The sequence below is a fragment of the Centropristis striata genome, chromosome 19 (assembly GCF_030273125.1).
Source record: "Centropristis striata isolate RG_2023a ecotype Rhode Island chromosome 19, C.striata_1.0, whole genome shotgun sequence".
NCBI classification, from domain to species: Eukaryota; Metazoa; Chordata; class Actinopteri; order Perciformes; family Serranidae; genus Centropristis; species Centropristis striata.
Genome location: NC_081535.1, coordinates 9,844,220 through 9,861,817, shown reverse-complemented (window position 1 = coordinate 9,861,817; position 17,598 = coordinate 9,844,220). Strand labels below are relative to the sequence as shown.

Genomic DNA, 17,598 nt, shown 5'->3' with positions numbered 1-17,598 from the left:
TGTTAGATTGTTATTATTTCCAGTTGTTGAAGTGTGCTTTTCATCCTTTATATTCCATTACATAAAGTTTTATATATGTGTGTGTATATATATATATATATATATATATATATATGTCATTATATAAAGTTTTAAAAGAGATATATATATTAAAATGTTATATAATGTCATGCTTTAATTAGGGTTCTAATGAAACATTTTAAATGTCTAAAATCAAACAAAAAAGGTTACTATTTATTGAAGATAACACTATCAAAACATGTTGCCAAACTTACTTGCTTATGTTTTGAACTAAATTGCATATAATCTGTAATCCTCATAACAGTGTCACTGCATGATTTTGAACCCATTAAAAAAAGTTAACAATAGGTGAGACTTGTTAAACCTGGTAAATAGAGCTGAGCAATTCTCCCCCATCCTGAGTTGGAGTAGTTGTACCACACTAATATAACCTTTCATGCTTCACTTGTTTTTATGTAGTTGTTTTTTTTTTTTAGTTCAGAAACTTGTGAGAGATGTTTGAGCCAAATATTTCCCACTTCATTTCTACCTCTCTTCATATCACCTTTCCCTCTCTCGTCTGCTGTTCATCCATCTTTCAAAAAGAAGGGATGAATGGAGGTTCTGAGCAGAGGAGAGAGGAAGGGCATTTTAAGCTCAGTCATCCAGATGAAAGGAAGACTAAAGAAAGCAAGTCAGAGAAAAGGAGAGTTAATGATTTATGCTGTCATTCGTGTGACCGCGCTGAGACAGCCTCTGCCTGACGATGCATTCAGTACGACTAGATCACTCCATCCGCTCATTTCATCCGGATGAGTGGACTTATAATGCTCCCCTGCCCTTTTCTGCTTGCCACCTCCCTCCCACCCTTTTGTAAAAAAAAAAAAAAAAAAAAGAAGCAAAGGACAGAGGGGAGAAATGAGGATGATGCTGAGTGACAAGACCGCCAAGGTTTAAAGAACATGACAATTTGGCCAAATTTTTGGGAGAAATAGTCCTGCTGTGCCACCCATAATTTCATTTGCACCAGAGTGAACACATGCAGAGAAAAGAGTCTGGAATTTACAATTATTCATGAGATAACAAGGACACAGACAGTGCAAAGAGGAGGCGAGAGAATGATGATGTCTGCAGAGGGGACAGATATTGTATTGTGAGTGTGTGAAAGAGTGAATGTGTTGGGGCTACTTTCCAAAGCCAAAACACTGTGTTGTGTTTCCCAGAGCTGTCAAAGAATAACGGATATTTCTAATATAAGCTCGTCTATTTTTGATTGGCAGAGCTGATTGAATTCCATTTAGAGCCGCTGTCATCCTGCCCTCATTTCAAACTCGCAGATCTCCCTCAGCGGGTAATCAAGCTCTTTCAAAACTGTTTGATGAAAGTAATTTGGCCAGATCATTCAGGATAACACTGCATAAAGCAATCTATTAGCCCACACAGCTCAGAGAAAAAACACACTGAATGAATATGTTACACTGGAATGGGCCCAACAAAGCCTGTGTGTCAAATATTGTAATAACAGACTTAAAGAGAAACTTTCAATGAGTTTTTTTTTCATGACAATATCATAAAATGCTTCGTTTCGCTGTATTATTATACCATAAAAACTACAATTACCACATTGCTGTCGAATGCCTGCATGTTGCCTGCCAACCAGTCAACATGCAGTTTACATTGCGGTCAGTCCAGACTCATACGTAGCCATTACAGTAGAGAATACTTCAAATAGGGATCTTGCTGCAATGAAGCTACAAATTTGAAAAACTGGATGCTTCACACACATTTTCAAACAAGCGGCACAGAAGATATACAATCAGAACAGTTTCAAGGTGGACAAGATTAGTGTCTTCTATTCATTATGGGACCAGATGTGAAGTATGGTCACAATTTGTCCTCCTGTTCCTGAGTTATGGCATTGAATAATGGCCAGAAAAGTGTTTTTGCAGAACGTTATGATGTCACAGTGAAGTTTGACCTTTGATCTTTGGGATATAAAATGTCACTACTTCATTCATTTTAATCATTATCCTGTTATTCTATTTGTGAGAAATGTTGTCATAATAAGTGTATGAATTCTTGAGTAATGAGACAAAACTGGTTTTCTGAAGTTAAAGTGACTTTGAACTTTGACCACCAAATTGAAATGAGTTCACCTTAACGCTTATCCCCTATAAGTTTCCAAGTTGAGATTTGTGCCACATTGGAGGGAATTTTGTGAAGGGTTCCTGAGATATCTTGTTCATGAGAATGTGATGGACATGAGATTGAACTTTGACTTCCCAAATCTAGTCAGTTCATCCTTGAGTCCAAGTGGGCATTTATGCCAAATTAGAAAGAATTCCCTCCAGACATTTGTAAGATATTGCTTAGGCAAAATTGGGATGGACCGATGCAAAGACAGCCTGACTACATAATGCCCAGCCTGTCCTCCTGTCAAAACGTCAATATAGGTTGTGTGTACAGGCAGCGAAAAACAAGCTATATTTACAAATTTCACCGTCTGCTGTAATGCGGCCGCCGCCATCTTGCTGACATAGTAGTGATTGACAGCCAAACGAAGTTTAAAAGGGCGGATTCCCGCATTTAAGCAATGGACTTTAACCTGGGAGAGCGGGGCTTGCGTCCCATGCAAAACAAAAGTAAACAATTTTTAACTTAAGTTACATGAATGACATTTTTGAACGTAGCTTACATTTTTTACGTAAATTGCGGCAGTCACGTGACCCTTGTAACGACCTCATTTACGGCATTTACATACATTTATTTACTGTTTAAACTATCTTTTATAGCACCATACCAGAAGTTTTTTGCCCTAAACCTAGGTCAGTGGTTTTAAAACATAAATCCAAAGAAATTGCAGTCTCCTTTAATTTTTTTTACAACCACGGGCCGTACGTTTGTGCTATTTTTACTTATTTTTAATTTGTAGTACTGACACACGACCTCTTCTGCCGTTTATGTTGGAGAACTTGTTGTAATGTCTCTGGCCAACTCAAAAGCCAACTAAAACATCTAGACATGCATATGATTTTGATATTTTGACAGTGACTTGCCTTGACCTCAATACAAATGGATTTCAGTGTTTTATTTGTTGGGTGCAAAAATTTATATTAAAAATCTCAATAGTTGGAATCCACAAATAATTTTTCAATCAGTCATTTGAATCTTTTAGTCACTGAAATGAAAAAATAAATGGGAAAAACGCTAATAACAGGCCTTGACAGTCTTAATCGCTTGTTATGTCAAACCGATAGAACAAAACCCAAAGATGTGTGAAAGTTGCAAATCCTTACATTTGAAAAACTGGAACCAGGCAATGTTGGACATTTTTTGTTCAGCAGCTTAAGCAATGAATCGACTATTATGTTGAGGATTAATTTTCTGTCTATGCAGTAATTCATAAAGGATTTTAGTATTACTCAACAGAAACTTTTGAGAAACAATGTCCCATATACTCAGAGTAGTGCACAGATATTGCTGCCAACAATCTTGATTATTTTGCAGATATTTTAGGATGTCAGCATGCACACAACAACGCAATTAGTTGAAGGTGTAGCAAGCAATTAAGGGCTGTATTACAGTATCACCTCGAGCAGTGATTCCCAACCAGGGGTACCCCAGGGGGACTTGTGCTGTTGCCAGGGGGTATGCTCAACTTATTTACCCAACTAAAATGATTTGGGTTAAGGTGGAAAAAAAATGTCGAAAAAGTTAGCTATAAGTCATACATATTTATATACAGTCATGAAAAAAAATATTAGACCACCCTTTTTCTTCAATTTCTTGTTAATTTTAATGCCTGGTACAACTAAAGGTAGATATGTTTGGACAAATATAATGATAACAACAAAAATAGCTCACAAGAGTTTAATTTAAGAGCTGATATCTAGACAAAAAAAAAATCATAATCAAGAAAACCATAGAAAATGGCTAGATATCAGCTATTATGAGCTATATTTTTTGTTATCATTATATTTGTCTAAACAAATGTCTCTTTAGTTGAATCAGGCATTAAAATTAAGAAGAAATTAAAGAAAAAGGGTGGTCTAAACATTTTTCCATGAGTGTATATGGCATATCTTTGAACTCTTATGCATTAAGTGATGATAATATCAAATTCTCTGTGAGAGGATATGAACATAGCTGGGACATAGAGTCTATTCCATTAGTGTTGCTTGCACCAAATGGATTTTACACATTTGCACTGTGGTTAAATGTCGTAGATTCCTCACCTGGAGATCTGAAGGTCCAGGCCTCGTCGTCATCAAAGTGTGTATCCCCAGCTGTGAACCTCTCTCCGGGGAAAAATGCATGTGCCACAGTGCCCCCTGGCCCATCGAAGGGATATCCATCATTGTGGTCGGCCTTAGTGAAGTCGATCTGAATGTCTGCATCACTGCCGGCCACTTCGTGGAAGTTAAGTGGGGCGATATCACTCCAGACCTTCAAGGCGTAGTACATCAGGGCTCTAACTGTGTCCCTGCCCAGTATGGCAGAGTCCTTGGGGAACGTCCTCACTCTGAGAACAGAAAGGAAGAGAGGAAATATATTACATATAAGAATAAGAGAGAAGAGGGGGTGAAGAAGAGGAGAAGAATGACTTGGTGGAGCTGAGAGGACAAGAGAAGAGAAAAAGGAAGAGGTGGCTGATGAAAGACGCAGACAGGAGACTTGACAGAGGAACAAAGTAAAAGTGGAGACAAGAGAGGAGAGTTGGGCAGAGTAAGGGGAGAAAAAATTATGATGGACATGAAACAAGAGGAGAAGAAAAGGAAAATTAAAGGAGGAAAGGGTAAGAAAGGTAAAATTCGTGGGAGGGGGACAAGAGAAGAAGAGGAGTATGTCAAGAGTGAGGATGACACACCGGAGATGAACATGACGACAGTGACAGAACAAGAAGGGTAAAAGGGAGCCGAGCACAGGAGACTGAAAAAGTGGAAAAGGAAGCAGGGTAAAGCAGATACTGGCAGGAGAAGAGCAGGGTGGGAAGATAGCTCTGTATAAAAGCACAAAAGCATAAAGATCAAATACACAATGTTTGCCACTGGCCCAGACCTGCATAAAAACAAGAAAAATGCTTTGCATATCTTATGTGATGCCATCAAGTTTTTGTATTTCATGGTTAGGTGCTCACACATACTGGTAATAAGTTGAGGATACAATGTGCATTTGAGGGGATTATGGCCTCAGCTTCTAGGAACCACTCGTCAGCTTTCCTCATCCTCCCTTATGTAAATTCTCTTCCTTCCTCTCATCACACTAAGCATCTCTCAAGCTGTTTTTTTTCTGTCAGTGAGGGTAGAAACAGGACAAGAACAAACAGGAAACCTCTTCGAAGTTTGTCTACTCCCCCGTCTAAATCTCCACTCATCCATTCTCTTATTGTTTCCCTCATTTGCTTCCTTTTCCCTCCACTCTTCTCCGTTTGTCTCTTCCTGCTCCTCTGCTTCGACACGGTGCACCGCCTTCTTTCTCCCCACAAAAGCACTTTGTCTAAATACAACAAGCGATGTGGCTGTTGCAGGCTGCTCTCGGACATTTAATCAAAGGACTTGGTCCTTGAGAGAGTATCACCTCATCTTACGGCAACAACCAGCTTACAACCTGCGAGGGATTGGTTAACCCTTTGAGACCCACAGGAGTGCTGTATAGTATTACAGCTTCTTTAGAGGCTGGAGGTGGCTTAGTCTTAGCGCCACAGTAAAGGTATCATTTTTGGGAAGGGGGCTAAATAATGCTCCAAAGTTGGGCTAAATCTTGGCAAAGGAAAAACTAGCAAAATCATTTTTAAAGGGGTCCCTTGACCTCTGACATCAAGATATCCTGATAAAAATGGGTTCTATGGGTATCCATGAGTCTCCTCTTTTGAAACGTGCACACTTTATGCTAATCCCATGCAGTTTGGGGCAAAATCCATATAGTATCAGAATATTTCTGCATACTGGGGTCCCTAAACAGGCTTGGGATTGCATTAGTTGGGTATGTATGGGAAAATTTTGACTCTTATGAATTAAATTAGCTTAATTTTATCCAAATGTGATGATATTAGTCCCAAAAGCAGCATTTATTTTAGTGAGACCATTTTTTAAAATTCGACCTCAATGTATAAAATGACCTGCTGTGAGCTCTAGTGTAATCACAGCCTCATGTAACTTTACAACTACAAACTAGAGACCCATGGCATTCAGATGATCTACAGCTTTCCAAGTTATATTGACAATAAGGGGGTTTTCAGCAGTTTCCAGAAGAGATGCGTTTGGCGAGAAATGCAATTTTGCAGCTATCTCGCACCAAACCACAGACTTTTCTCTGGTGGATTTTTGACCATTTTGATCAATTCTTGAGTGGTAAAAAATGTTTAGCACCAAATTTGTGTGAGAAATCTAGGGTAATTTATGGATATGTGGGTTTATAATGGTTAAAAATGATAAAAGTGGTATATTGATGGAGCTACCTTTTAATTTTAGTCAGAGCATTAAAACATTTGCATCACAGATTCCTGCAAGGCATTAAAAACACTAAAGGTACTTTAAAATACAGGAAATTGCCAATTTCCGAAAGACTTCCTTATACTAACATCCCTTTTAATGTTTATACTGACATACTGAAGGTGTTCAAGGTTATTCTGGCAGCGCACCATGCTAGGGTGTGCTTCCTGTATCGGACAGCTGAATTTTATCGACAATCTTGACCTCTTTTTTGTGTCATGTCGTGTCTTGCATCAAATGAGGTGAGACTGTACCTCAATCAAAACAGGAGTACAAAATGGATATTGATTCACATATTGATTGTCATAGACAGACCTGAGGACTAGTGTAAGACTACAAGGCAAGATGTCCAACATATCGACTAAATTCCACAAGCACAAACAGAAGTTATTCCCCCGTCTCAAAGAAGAGCATACTGAAAGACTGAAAAAAAAATGGACAAATTGGTGTGAGACAACCTCAGGAAGACACCAGTCCTTGCATGTAGATGCACCAAAACGAAAATCGCCATCTGTCGAACCACCTGTGTTTCTCATTTATGCTGCTGTTTGCATGGAAGAGGCAATAACAGGCGAAACAAAATGCAGATGTAGGTGAACTGGTGAATGGAGGGATGTTCAATACGCCACAAAGACTGTAATTCTGTTAAGAGAGTTGAAGGTGAGTGCACTTCAGCTGAGCTGTGACTTTCCAGTATCTGTGGATAAAGCGGCTCACAAATTAATTGTCTGTGACTCAAGGGATGCTGCAAAGTTTTCCATTCGGTTGGTGTTTTAATCCATTCTTTCAAACAATGTTTGTCTTTTTTCCTACTGCACACATTTGCCAACTTTGAAAACTTGTAGAAAATGAAACCTTTTTAACTTATCAGAACAGGATCAACTGCTTGTTACTCAGCAGGAGACCAGAATAATTATATATCTCACACTCAGCATGTGCTCAGACCTAAACAACAGAATATGTTGTTTGCCAATGTTCTACAACGTCGATTCCAAAAAAAGACAGGTCCAAAACACAATGCATGAATTTGCCGATCGTAAAAGAAACAATGACCAAAAAAAGAATGCTCTGATGCTAGCAGGGCTATTAAGATTCTGTTAATGCTTTTTCGCTGGGGGCATGATGGAAAAGGTTTGATAGAATGACTCTAAAAGTTCTAATCCTTAAGATTTTCATTAAAATCGAGGGATTCACCAGAAACAATGTGTGCCTTAAATACGGCATGGAGTAAATGATCACAAAGTAGCAGCCAGGAGACAGACTCCCCTCTCCCAACACCTCAGCAGGGTAACCAACCCCTGCTGTTCTATGAAACACTACTACTCACACTGTGTGCAGCATGAAATGAGATCAGTAGTTGCTTATGGTATAACGGAAAAAGGTCAATTCTTTATAAAAAACAATGCAAGTTCTTTTGGCTGCACTGTAAACAGATATACAACTTGTTCCACTGTTGTATTTCTGACGACGTAGCTGCTCATGCAGTGTTTACTGGAGGCTGAAATCTTTTTTTTTTTATCTTGCATGGCAGCTGGATTCTTGTGATATCACAAGAGCATGCAAGAAATCACAGAATCACAAGAAAACACTAAAAATATTCATCTTGTCAGGCTACCAGTAATGCATTTGTGTCCGGACAATGGTTCGGACCAATAAACATCCAATCAGAAGCTACTGGATGTGGTTAACCCTTTTAGACCTAGCATAGAACAAGTCTGCCAGAGCAGATATTTACATTTGTACATGCTGTAGTGCCATTCTTTTTGGAGTATTTTCATATTCTATACATCAATTTAACCTTTACATCCCATATTTTAATAATATATATGGACTTGTGTCACTGACTTGTGTCACGTGTAATGAAATATAATTAAAAGGGCAAAAAAACACCTAAAAATTAAAATAGTCCCCCCCCCCCACCCACATATTTTACTAGATACAGAAATATCATAGCTGTATCCCTCAAAAGTGTAAATGGAAAAAAGTGACTTCAAATCCTTTCAAGCCACAGGAAATGTATTTTGAGTGTGTTCATAATTTACATTTTGAAATACATTAATTTTTATAAACTATAACCAAAAAGAAAATATAATGCACATTTTTACATTTGTATATGCACTATTGCATATAGTACACATTTGCAAAACCACAACATGTACATATTTACAATAGTTCAATCAAATCTTTAAGGTGTGTGATGACAATATGGGGAAGCAACAATTGGTTCAAATGGCAATTCCTAAAGAGGGTGGCACAGAAGCTGTAATAACATTAGTTATATCAGAACTGGAGAGTAAAGTTACATTGAAAGAAGAGCGAAGAACGGCACTGAAGGCTCAAAGACGGTTTTACTCATCTTGCGAGTGGCTTTGGCAGCCCATGATAGACAACGATAGACAGATGGTAAAAACAATCACCTGCCAAGTGTTTTTTGAAAGTGCCTGCCCTCTTCCAAACTGTTTCCAATGGCGGCTTTTCAGATTGTTCTGTGTAACAAACCATCTGGCTTACCAGGTTACAAATCCCAATGATGTTAATTTTAACCAAGATTCACAGCATAGTAGTTGTAAAACTTGCCCACGTCTTCCTTTTATAGTGAATATGCAAATCCCACTCCAAAACCATAATCAACAAAAAACCTCATTATGTTTGAGCGAGTTAGACAAGCTGCGCCAGCTATGGGACTTGTCAAAGTCAGACTGTGCCAATCATCATAAACATTTAGGTCACAAATAGTTTCAGAGAGCGAAGTTCTGTCATGACAAACAATCTTGTTCATAAAAAGCCCTCTGTCATTCCCATTCCTTCTTCTATTGAAGCTGGCATCTTAAAAGCCGAGTTCCTGTCAAACAAATGATTTGTTTGACACTTGTTACAATTCACAGACGAATCCTTCATGATTAAGGACCTGGTTGTGAGTACTGGTGAGTCATTCCTCTGTCTGAAGCTTTTTAAAAATTTATTTTTCTTTTTCTCTTTTACCAGCCTAGAATCTCTGGTCATGGTGTAGGTACAGCTTCCCTTCATAATAATGCTTTGAAAAGTTCATTTATCTTTCTTGGCTCTTTATCTCTCCTGATTAATGCTGAGCTCTTTGTTCCGGCATTGTTAAAACTAGAATTACCTCCCTGCAGTTGTATGCCTTTGCCAAACAGGCAAGTTGCAGTTTATATCCATATCTCTTCAGACTCATTTATCTTTCAGTGAAGACTTTAATAATAAAGGTATTAAGTGTATGTGGAGTCTATCACTATATTGATATATGATCCCAGTGAGAGACATACCGATCTCACTGAGTTATGGTGTTGAATTATGGCCAGAAAAAAAAGTGTTTTTGCAGAACAAAAATGATCAAAATTAAGTAAAACTTCATCCTTTATCCTGTTAGATAAATTTGTGAAATTGCATCACAATTACTGGCCAAAAACACGTTTTTATCAGTTCATCCTTGAGTCCAATTCGTTCTTGAGTCCCGGTTAAGATTTGAGCCAACTTTGGAGAAATTCCCTCAACTTGTCCTGATATATCATGTTCATGAGAATAGAAAGGGGATGAGGTCACAGTAACCTTGACCTTTGACCAACAAAATCTATTCAGTTCATCCTTGAGTCCACGTCAAGGTTTATAGCTGTGTGGATGAAGAACCTGAAAGCATAATGCCTCTGGTTCGCCGGCACAGATGGTTAAAAGATTCAAAAAAAGATGAATCTAACATAACCAATAACATCATTTTCAAGGGATACAGTGTTGCTCATCATTCTTGTTAATGGCTGCTGGGCATTTCAAGCATTTCCTAGCAACTTCCAGACTCATTTAATTTGTTAACGACTGTATCTAAGGACCACAGTGCTCTCAGCTCGGTGAAAAAACAGATTGTGGACTTTTTGTTGAGTAGTCTGATTACTGAGCCTGGCTCTGCAAACCTGTGCCCATCCTGACAGCTCATCCTTGGGCTTTGAAAGTAAATGCTTACACTCTAAAAACAACTCACCTCCATAGAAGCTGTAATTCAAGCATGGTGAGGCTGGTTGGATGCGTTTTTGAATGTGTGCTGGAGAGAAACAGAGTGCACTTCCACACATAAGTGTATTTCTGTGCATACATGGAAGACACAACTGTGGTTAGCAGAAAACAATTTAAGAAAATATTGCTTGTCTTTTATTAATTTCACTAGGTGACAGCCACTATATTATTTCAGAAGAACACACTGTGCATGTCCAATCTGCAGAGCAATAAAAGGAGGGAATGATGCAGGTATAAGAAAGATAATGAGGAAGGTGAAGGAAAGAGAGCGACTGTATGAGGGAGCAAAGGCAGGAGTAAAAAGCAGACACGCAGACACTCCTATGGCACAAATATTCCTGACAACTCCCCATGGCTTCATCTTCCACAGTTCTAACTTTAGTCAGAATCAGAGTTTGCTCTCCACGAGAATGACGAGCTGCTTAAGTTTCAGCGTTTCTCCAGGCTACTACACTCAGAGGGCTCAGTGATCACACAGACACATTTCCATCTCTGACAGAGTTTGTGATGTCTTCTTTTCCTTACCCGCAAAAAATGTACCTCATTACAAAAGCCCTTTAAAAATGGCTTGTGGTAGAGACTTGTAAAGCAGTACAGGGGCGTGAGTGTGTGTGAGAGAGAAATGGCGATAATACATGGGCGTAAGTGGGGGAGGGCATTCATGGTTTAAAAAACTGAAAATTTGTACAAGCTCTCTACTCCATAGGCAGTTCTATCAACTTACAGAAGCAAATAACACATTATGATAAATAGGTCATCATGTCCTCCATGATAAATGATTGTGTAGGAGATGAATGAGTAATGCTGTGTTCATTTCTGGATTATCAGTAGCTTCATCCTAACCAAAATTACATTTACATTCACTGGCAGAGACCTGACAATGAAAGATAATGTATTCTCATTGTCAACCAAATATCTATTCGTGTATCTTCTCCTGCCGTAGCTTTGATTGAGGTGCAATTTTAGCGTCTCTTTTATCTGACTATTATAACACACATTTTGGACTCTAAATCAAAACATGAATTAAATAACTTTTCCCCCAAACACTTCAGAGTAGGAGATGGTATTTGCTTTTAAGCCCTGAGTGCTACAGAAGCTGCATGTAGCCTGAGAGTTGAATCCCAGGGCAGCAAGCAGCCTGAAAGTGCTTGCTGCTGCTTTTTGCTACTGTAGTTTAAAGCTGTGACACTTGCAGTGTGACTTATAATTTAACACAAATGACTTGTGACTAGGGCTTGGGACTTGAGCCTTTTGACTTGAAAACACTTGATTAGATTGATTGTTAGAACTACTTTTTGGAATACAACAAATGTTTACCAAAAATATATATATTTTTTACTCGGATTATGACTTGTTGAGCGTTCAAAACCCAAACTTTAGGACCTGGGACTTGACTATGGACTGGTCTTGACTTGGGACTTTGGTGCAAAGACTCTTGGGGTGCTTTCACAACCCAAAGTTTAGTCTGTTTAAATTTAACTCTGGTGTAGTTAAATCCTTGTTATGGTTAGTTTGGTCGCTTTTGAGCGATCCAATCGTACTCTGGTGCGGATCAAAACAGCCGATCTGAGACCACATGTGAGAAGGGGTCTCAGTCTGTTTCCAATGAACCCTAGTGCGGTTTGATTGCACTGTGAAGGTAATCAGACCCAATTACAGGAAATTAATCAAAACCCATAATTGGCCCTGTCCAGGCGTTTGTGAGACGTACAAAGATCGACAGATGCAACATGACTAGGGACCAAAAGTCATGTCCCGAAATATTTAGGCTGAATATCGATATTGGATATATATCCTGATTTTTTTAATCGCAAAGTGAGAGCAAATGTTCAATCAAAGTCAAAGCCAAATATGACATGTCACAAGTAGTTTACATAAATACTGTATAACAACAGGAGTGCTTTTTAAAAAAAAAAATCGAAGTTCCAAAAAGTGCACATTTAAATAAAAAAATATCTTAAATTAAAATAGCCTATGAAATAAAATAGGCTTTATATGAGAAAAGAATAATGAACATAACAAAAGAATTAAATATGACAAACTCTAGTAAGGACAGCATTTATATAAAAAGAAAGAAACAAAATTTGAACTATATCGATATATGCAATATGGTCTAATTAAATTAAACGGAGGAGAAAGGATTCGTGCCGACAATAGATCAGTGCAGATGACAGCAGATGACAGCAAAATTTTATGGTGTTTGGCTCCATGCTGCTTTGTTTATTTCTGTGTTTACATTTTCCACTGCCAACTTTCCAACCAAAAAGAAAAAATGACTGCAAGTATATTTCCTTTCCTCCGCCTTTGTACATGCCACTTTTTTATTTGGTCCGTCTACATTTATGCTCTGTGAAAGCAAACCAGACTAGATACAAAACTAACCAAAAGGTATCAATTTCACTCTGATTCTGACTAACCAAATGGACTTGGGTTGTGAAAGTGCCCTAGATGTATTGTTACTTGCAATAAAATGACTTGGTCCCACCTCTGCAGTCCACCATCCCAACCTCCAAACTCTTACTTACGTATGGTATGTTTCTTATTTGCAAAACAAAATGCATTAGTTTGTGAATGATGTTTTGTACACTGCAAAAAAGCCAACTTGTATTTTTTGGCCTAAAACAGTGATTTAAGTTGGTAAAACTTGGAAATATAAATTATTGACATTTAGGGCAATAACGTAAGTTAGTTAGTTGTATGCTCAAAAACAAGTTGGTGAGTTGTTGTTGTTACTTATATCTTTATGTTGGGGTCGATAGTTCTGCTAACTCTTATTTCTTTGTTGTGAAATGCCTGAAAGCTGAGTTGGCACGGCGTAGAGTAGCCATTAAGGTGTCAATGCTAACACAAAATTGTGGTCGCAACATATCGGCGGTGTTACAATCGTGCCAATTCAGCACATTGCAGAAGTAAGCATTAGGAAGGATTAAAAGTTATTACAATGTAAAATTATAAATTCGTAAAACTTACAGTTGAGTTGACAAAAATCTGAATTCAGAGTTGAGCAAACTCAAAAAGCAAAACTTAAAATATTTAGTTTAATTGTCCAACATAAAATTTTATCGAAGTTTGTTGCCTTGAAATTTTGAATTCACCAAACTTTTCTTTTTTTGCAGTGTATCACTGAGTTTGTTTGTGAATCGTTGGGCGTGAATAACACATGTTTTGTGTGTTTGTGGAGTTTTGGCAGTAATTTAACTCCATAGGCACACTACTTCCCGTGTTGAGACTTAATATGGATGCAATTTGCACAGATACTAGACTGGAAAATCCTGACCTTGCATTAATATGTTCATGAAACATACAAACCTGCACAGTTACCATGGCTGAAGACACCTTACATATGCTGTCAATGTCATCACATGGGGTCGTGTTTACGAGTTGAGCCCATATGAACACCAGCCTCTTGTGGAAAATATCTGAAAGTTCCAACTTCAGAAACTGACTTAGGCCCTGAGTTTTCTGGTGAATGACAAATTAACTGCCGACGTGTTCTACAAGTAACAAAGACGGTAACAAAAAGTGACTGATTTCAGCTCTATATGCAATTTTACTCAAATTTTCAGGTCACCATTTGACTTGAATGACAAATAGGGCATGGGACGATGAAAACCATCTTGCTTCCTCCGCCACAGATTAGGAAAAAGTGATTTAACAAGACTTTGAAATTAGTTGGACAGACAGAAGGCTGATTAAGGTGGACTTCACTTTCTCGACCTATTTAATTCCATGGCAGGATTTTCACCATCATTTGACAAATGAGTAAGGCTTACGTGTGGGTAAATGTGGATGTGTGTCTGCGTGCATGCTACCCGTGTGTGAGCTTAAGCCGATATGAAACGACACAAACGTTCGTGCACGCACACAATCTCCTATTAGATTTCACCTGTTTGACTTTTACTTTCCCCGTACTTCTTATAGGCCTTCAGCACGCAGAGTGATGATTCAGAGGAAGAGAGGCAGAGGGAGAGAAGAGAGGGATGGATGGAGGGAGAGAAACAGATGAAGAAAACTCTAAGACTCTTTTGCTGTCCCCCGCCTTCAGCCTCTCAGCAGGCTCTTACCTCCCGTGGCTCTGCTGCTCCACGGAGACATGAGCTGACATCAAAAGTGATGCTAAAATGTACATGCGCACACACACACACACACACACACCCACAAATAATATTCACCTCCTGTGCTCCGCTACCAGCCGTAGACATAAGCTGATTACCCCTCAAATTGAAAGGCTCATATGCAGACGGTGATTCATATTCTCATATGCATTTGTAGATGCACACATGTAGTGACACAAACACACTCGCAAACATGGACATGTTTTACTGAAAGACACAGACTCATGCTGTGTATTATTAAAAACTTCCCTTACTTCCCTTACACACACACACACACACATTATGCCATTGAGGCCAAAGATGAAAGACATTCAATTAAAAGCCTCTGCATGAGTCGACCCTCTCCCCACAAATCTTTCTCTCCCCTTTTGTCCCTCTATCCCCACTATCACAGTCACCATCTATGATATGGCGATGAGAATTCACTAGAAAAATATAATGGGATCCTAATAAGATAACACTCAATAACAGTTAGAGTTATTTTTTAAGGTTCTACCAAAGCAATTTCACAGGTTGGTGGCCTTGAATGGCTGCAGAGAGATAAATGGTAAGGACTTCAATACCTTGGAATTATGTAATGCAATGTCAATAAACTCTTCTGGGTGGCAGAAGTGCTTTGTGATACAGACACAATGATGGATTGGTGATTGGCCAATAATCCAGGCATCTCTGAAAAATGAGGGAGAAAATCAAGGTGCATGCTTCCCCGGTTAAGGCTAAGGCTATTACTCAAGATGGCCAGTTCAGATAGAGTCCAGCAGTGATGTGATTACGTTCATTTGTTCATGTAAACAAGGATGTATTTTAGAAAATATAATCATTTAAAAACAACATATAACAATTAATAGAGGCAGGAATCACCAGAGGCCCCAAGATACAATATTATTGCGATTTTAAGCTTTTTGCAATATGGTGAATACTGTGATACAATATATTGCGATTTACCTGTTTCACTGCATTTTGTGTCCACAAAATTAATTTCTATGAAGTATTGTTTTGTTAAATAAGAGATTTTTTCAGTCTATTCATCTCACTTCAGTCAAACTGAACTGAACTGATATCAAACATGTATGGACGACAACAACTGCAGCATTTTCTCAAACTTTCAAAAACTTTAAGCTTCACTGCTCTGAATTTTTTGGGATGAAACATTAAAAAGCTAACTTTGCAGCATTATTTCGACAACTTCCTGACACGATATCGCACATGGCGCCTATAGATTTCTTAGATCTTCTGGTTTCATGTGATATCAGTATATTCCTAAATGTGAGCCTGCTACAGCCTGCAGATTGGTCTTTTCACTGGTCTTTTGAGTTTCACTGGATTTTTTGGATGACTTTTTCAAAAATATATTTAGTGCAAATGTTTTATTTTTGGACAGATTTAAATTAGTCATGTTGAATTCAGTGATTTTGATTAAATATCACAATTTTAGGCTTAGAGTTTTTGCACTGAAGAGTTCGTCACACATGATTTGCTCAAGGACCTTGAGAAAGTAGAAGATCCCCATTTTAAAAAAATGCATAAAAACATGATTTTCAATCCTGCAGGCAGGTAGATAGTCATCTATCTTGTTTGTAGACCGCTAACCCCAGTGCCTCCTTCGCTGGATATGATGAATGTCAAGGCCTTAGTGGGAACTATTGTATCCTCTCACTGTACAAGTTTCCAAGATCTCCCCGTGCTTGCCAGAATGCCAGAATGTGTAAAAATGACATTAATCAATCAGATCGGGTGTTATAGAGACTCCGGTGTAAAAATATTCAAAGAGTAAATCGTAGGAGATATAAAAACTGGCTATTCTTAGTTTGAAAATGGTGAAAGAACTGGTCAAAGTGAATTACCTGCTGAATACTCAACAAGACAAGATATTTCATAGTTGCCAAAGAAACAAGAAAGAAAAGCTGCCAGGTTGTGGTATGCCCGGCCATTACTGCACGCAGCTTTATATTATTACTTCTGATAGTCCCAGAGCTACTGCTAGGACTATAACATGCCAGTGCCTTTGGATACAGCGGTGGCATTTCTTAACACTCACTAACAACTGTGAGCTATGGCTATAATTAGTCCTCTGATGGACCCCTGCTGCTGAGTGATGACCATGGCTACAGTTGTTATTCTCATTACCGCCCACCTTCAACTTTGAATATGACTCTACTGTTTTAAATGACCCTCACTGGGTTCGGAGTGCTTGACGACACCTTGCAGGTATGTTTATACAGTAATAACAACTTCCACGAAATGTTAAGAGTGGGTGCCACAGTGATGTATTTTCATGGTAATTTAGAGTGTGTTCATGTTCCTACATTGCTCTTTCTTGTACTTATTGACTTCATTGGAAAGATGACAAGTTTTAAGAGAGAGACGAGGGTTGATTTTTCAATCCAGCATTCAGTCAGTAAAACCCACCCACTGTATCAGACTAAATAGATGCAGAAAGAACAGATGCAATCTTCCTCTTCATGTTTTTTTTTCTTTCCTCTTCGTTATCTTCATCCCCATCTTTTCTCTCCTCCGCTCAGCTCGCTACACCTATCCGTTTGAGTTATCAGTCGGGCTGCTAATGACTGCCAGGCTGTCTGCTGTGATAATGGGCTAACAATATGAGATAATGAGCTAACAGTGGGCTGTTACACAACTGGGCTGTAACATACTTGGCTGAGTGCAGTGTTCTGTATGGGCGTGCGTGAAAAGAGAAAGAGAAAAAGAGGTAAGCAGAAGTTAAATTGGGGATTAAGGGCTCAGCCCTGGCACAAAGACTCCCAGACATCATCACGAAAATAATTTACTTATAGTCCTGTTGCGGAAAAACACATTACTTGAATTCCATGTCCCTAAAATGAATGGACACTAAGCCTGGCCCCTTATCGTTTTTTTCTCCACTCTATGAAATAGCATGACACCCACCACCTACACATTTTCAGAACACAATGATGTGATGGGCGTGTGTGAACAAGCAGGAGGAGTGT

At 38.6% G+C, this 17,598-nt stretch overlaps 1 protein-coding gene across 2 annotated transcripts in view; it reads right to left on the bottom strand.

Annotated features, from left to right (window-relative positions):
* Positions 1–17,598, bottom strand: part of mmp17a (matrix metallopeptidase 17a) — an 89,258-nt gene that overhangs the window by 32,230 nt on the left and 39,430 nt on the right. For both annotated transcript variants that reach the window (XM_059358363.1, XM_059358364.1), the window contains one exon: positions 4,236–4,522. In XM_059358363.1, the coding sequence (XP_059214346.1) occupies positions 4,236–4,522 (287 nt within the window). The remainder of the gene's footprint in view (positions 1–4,235; positions 4,523–17,598) is intronic.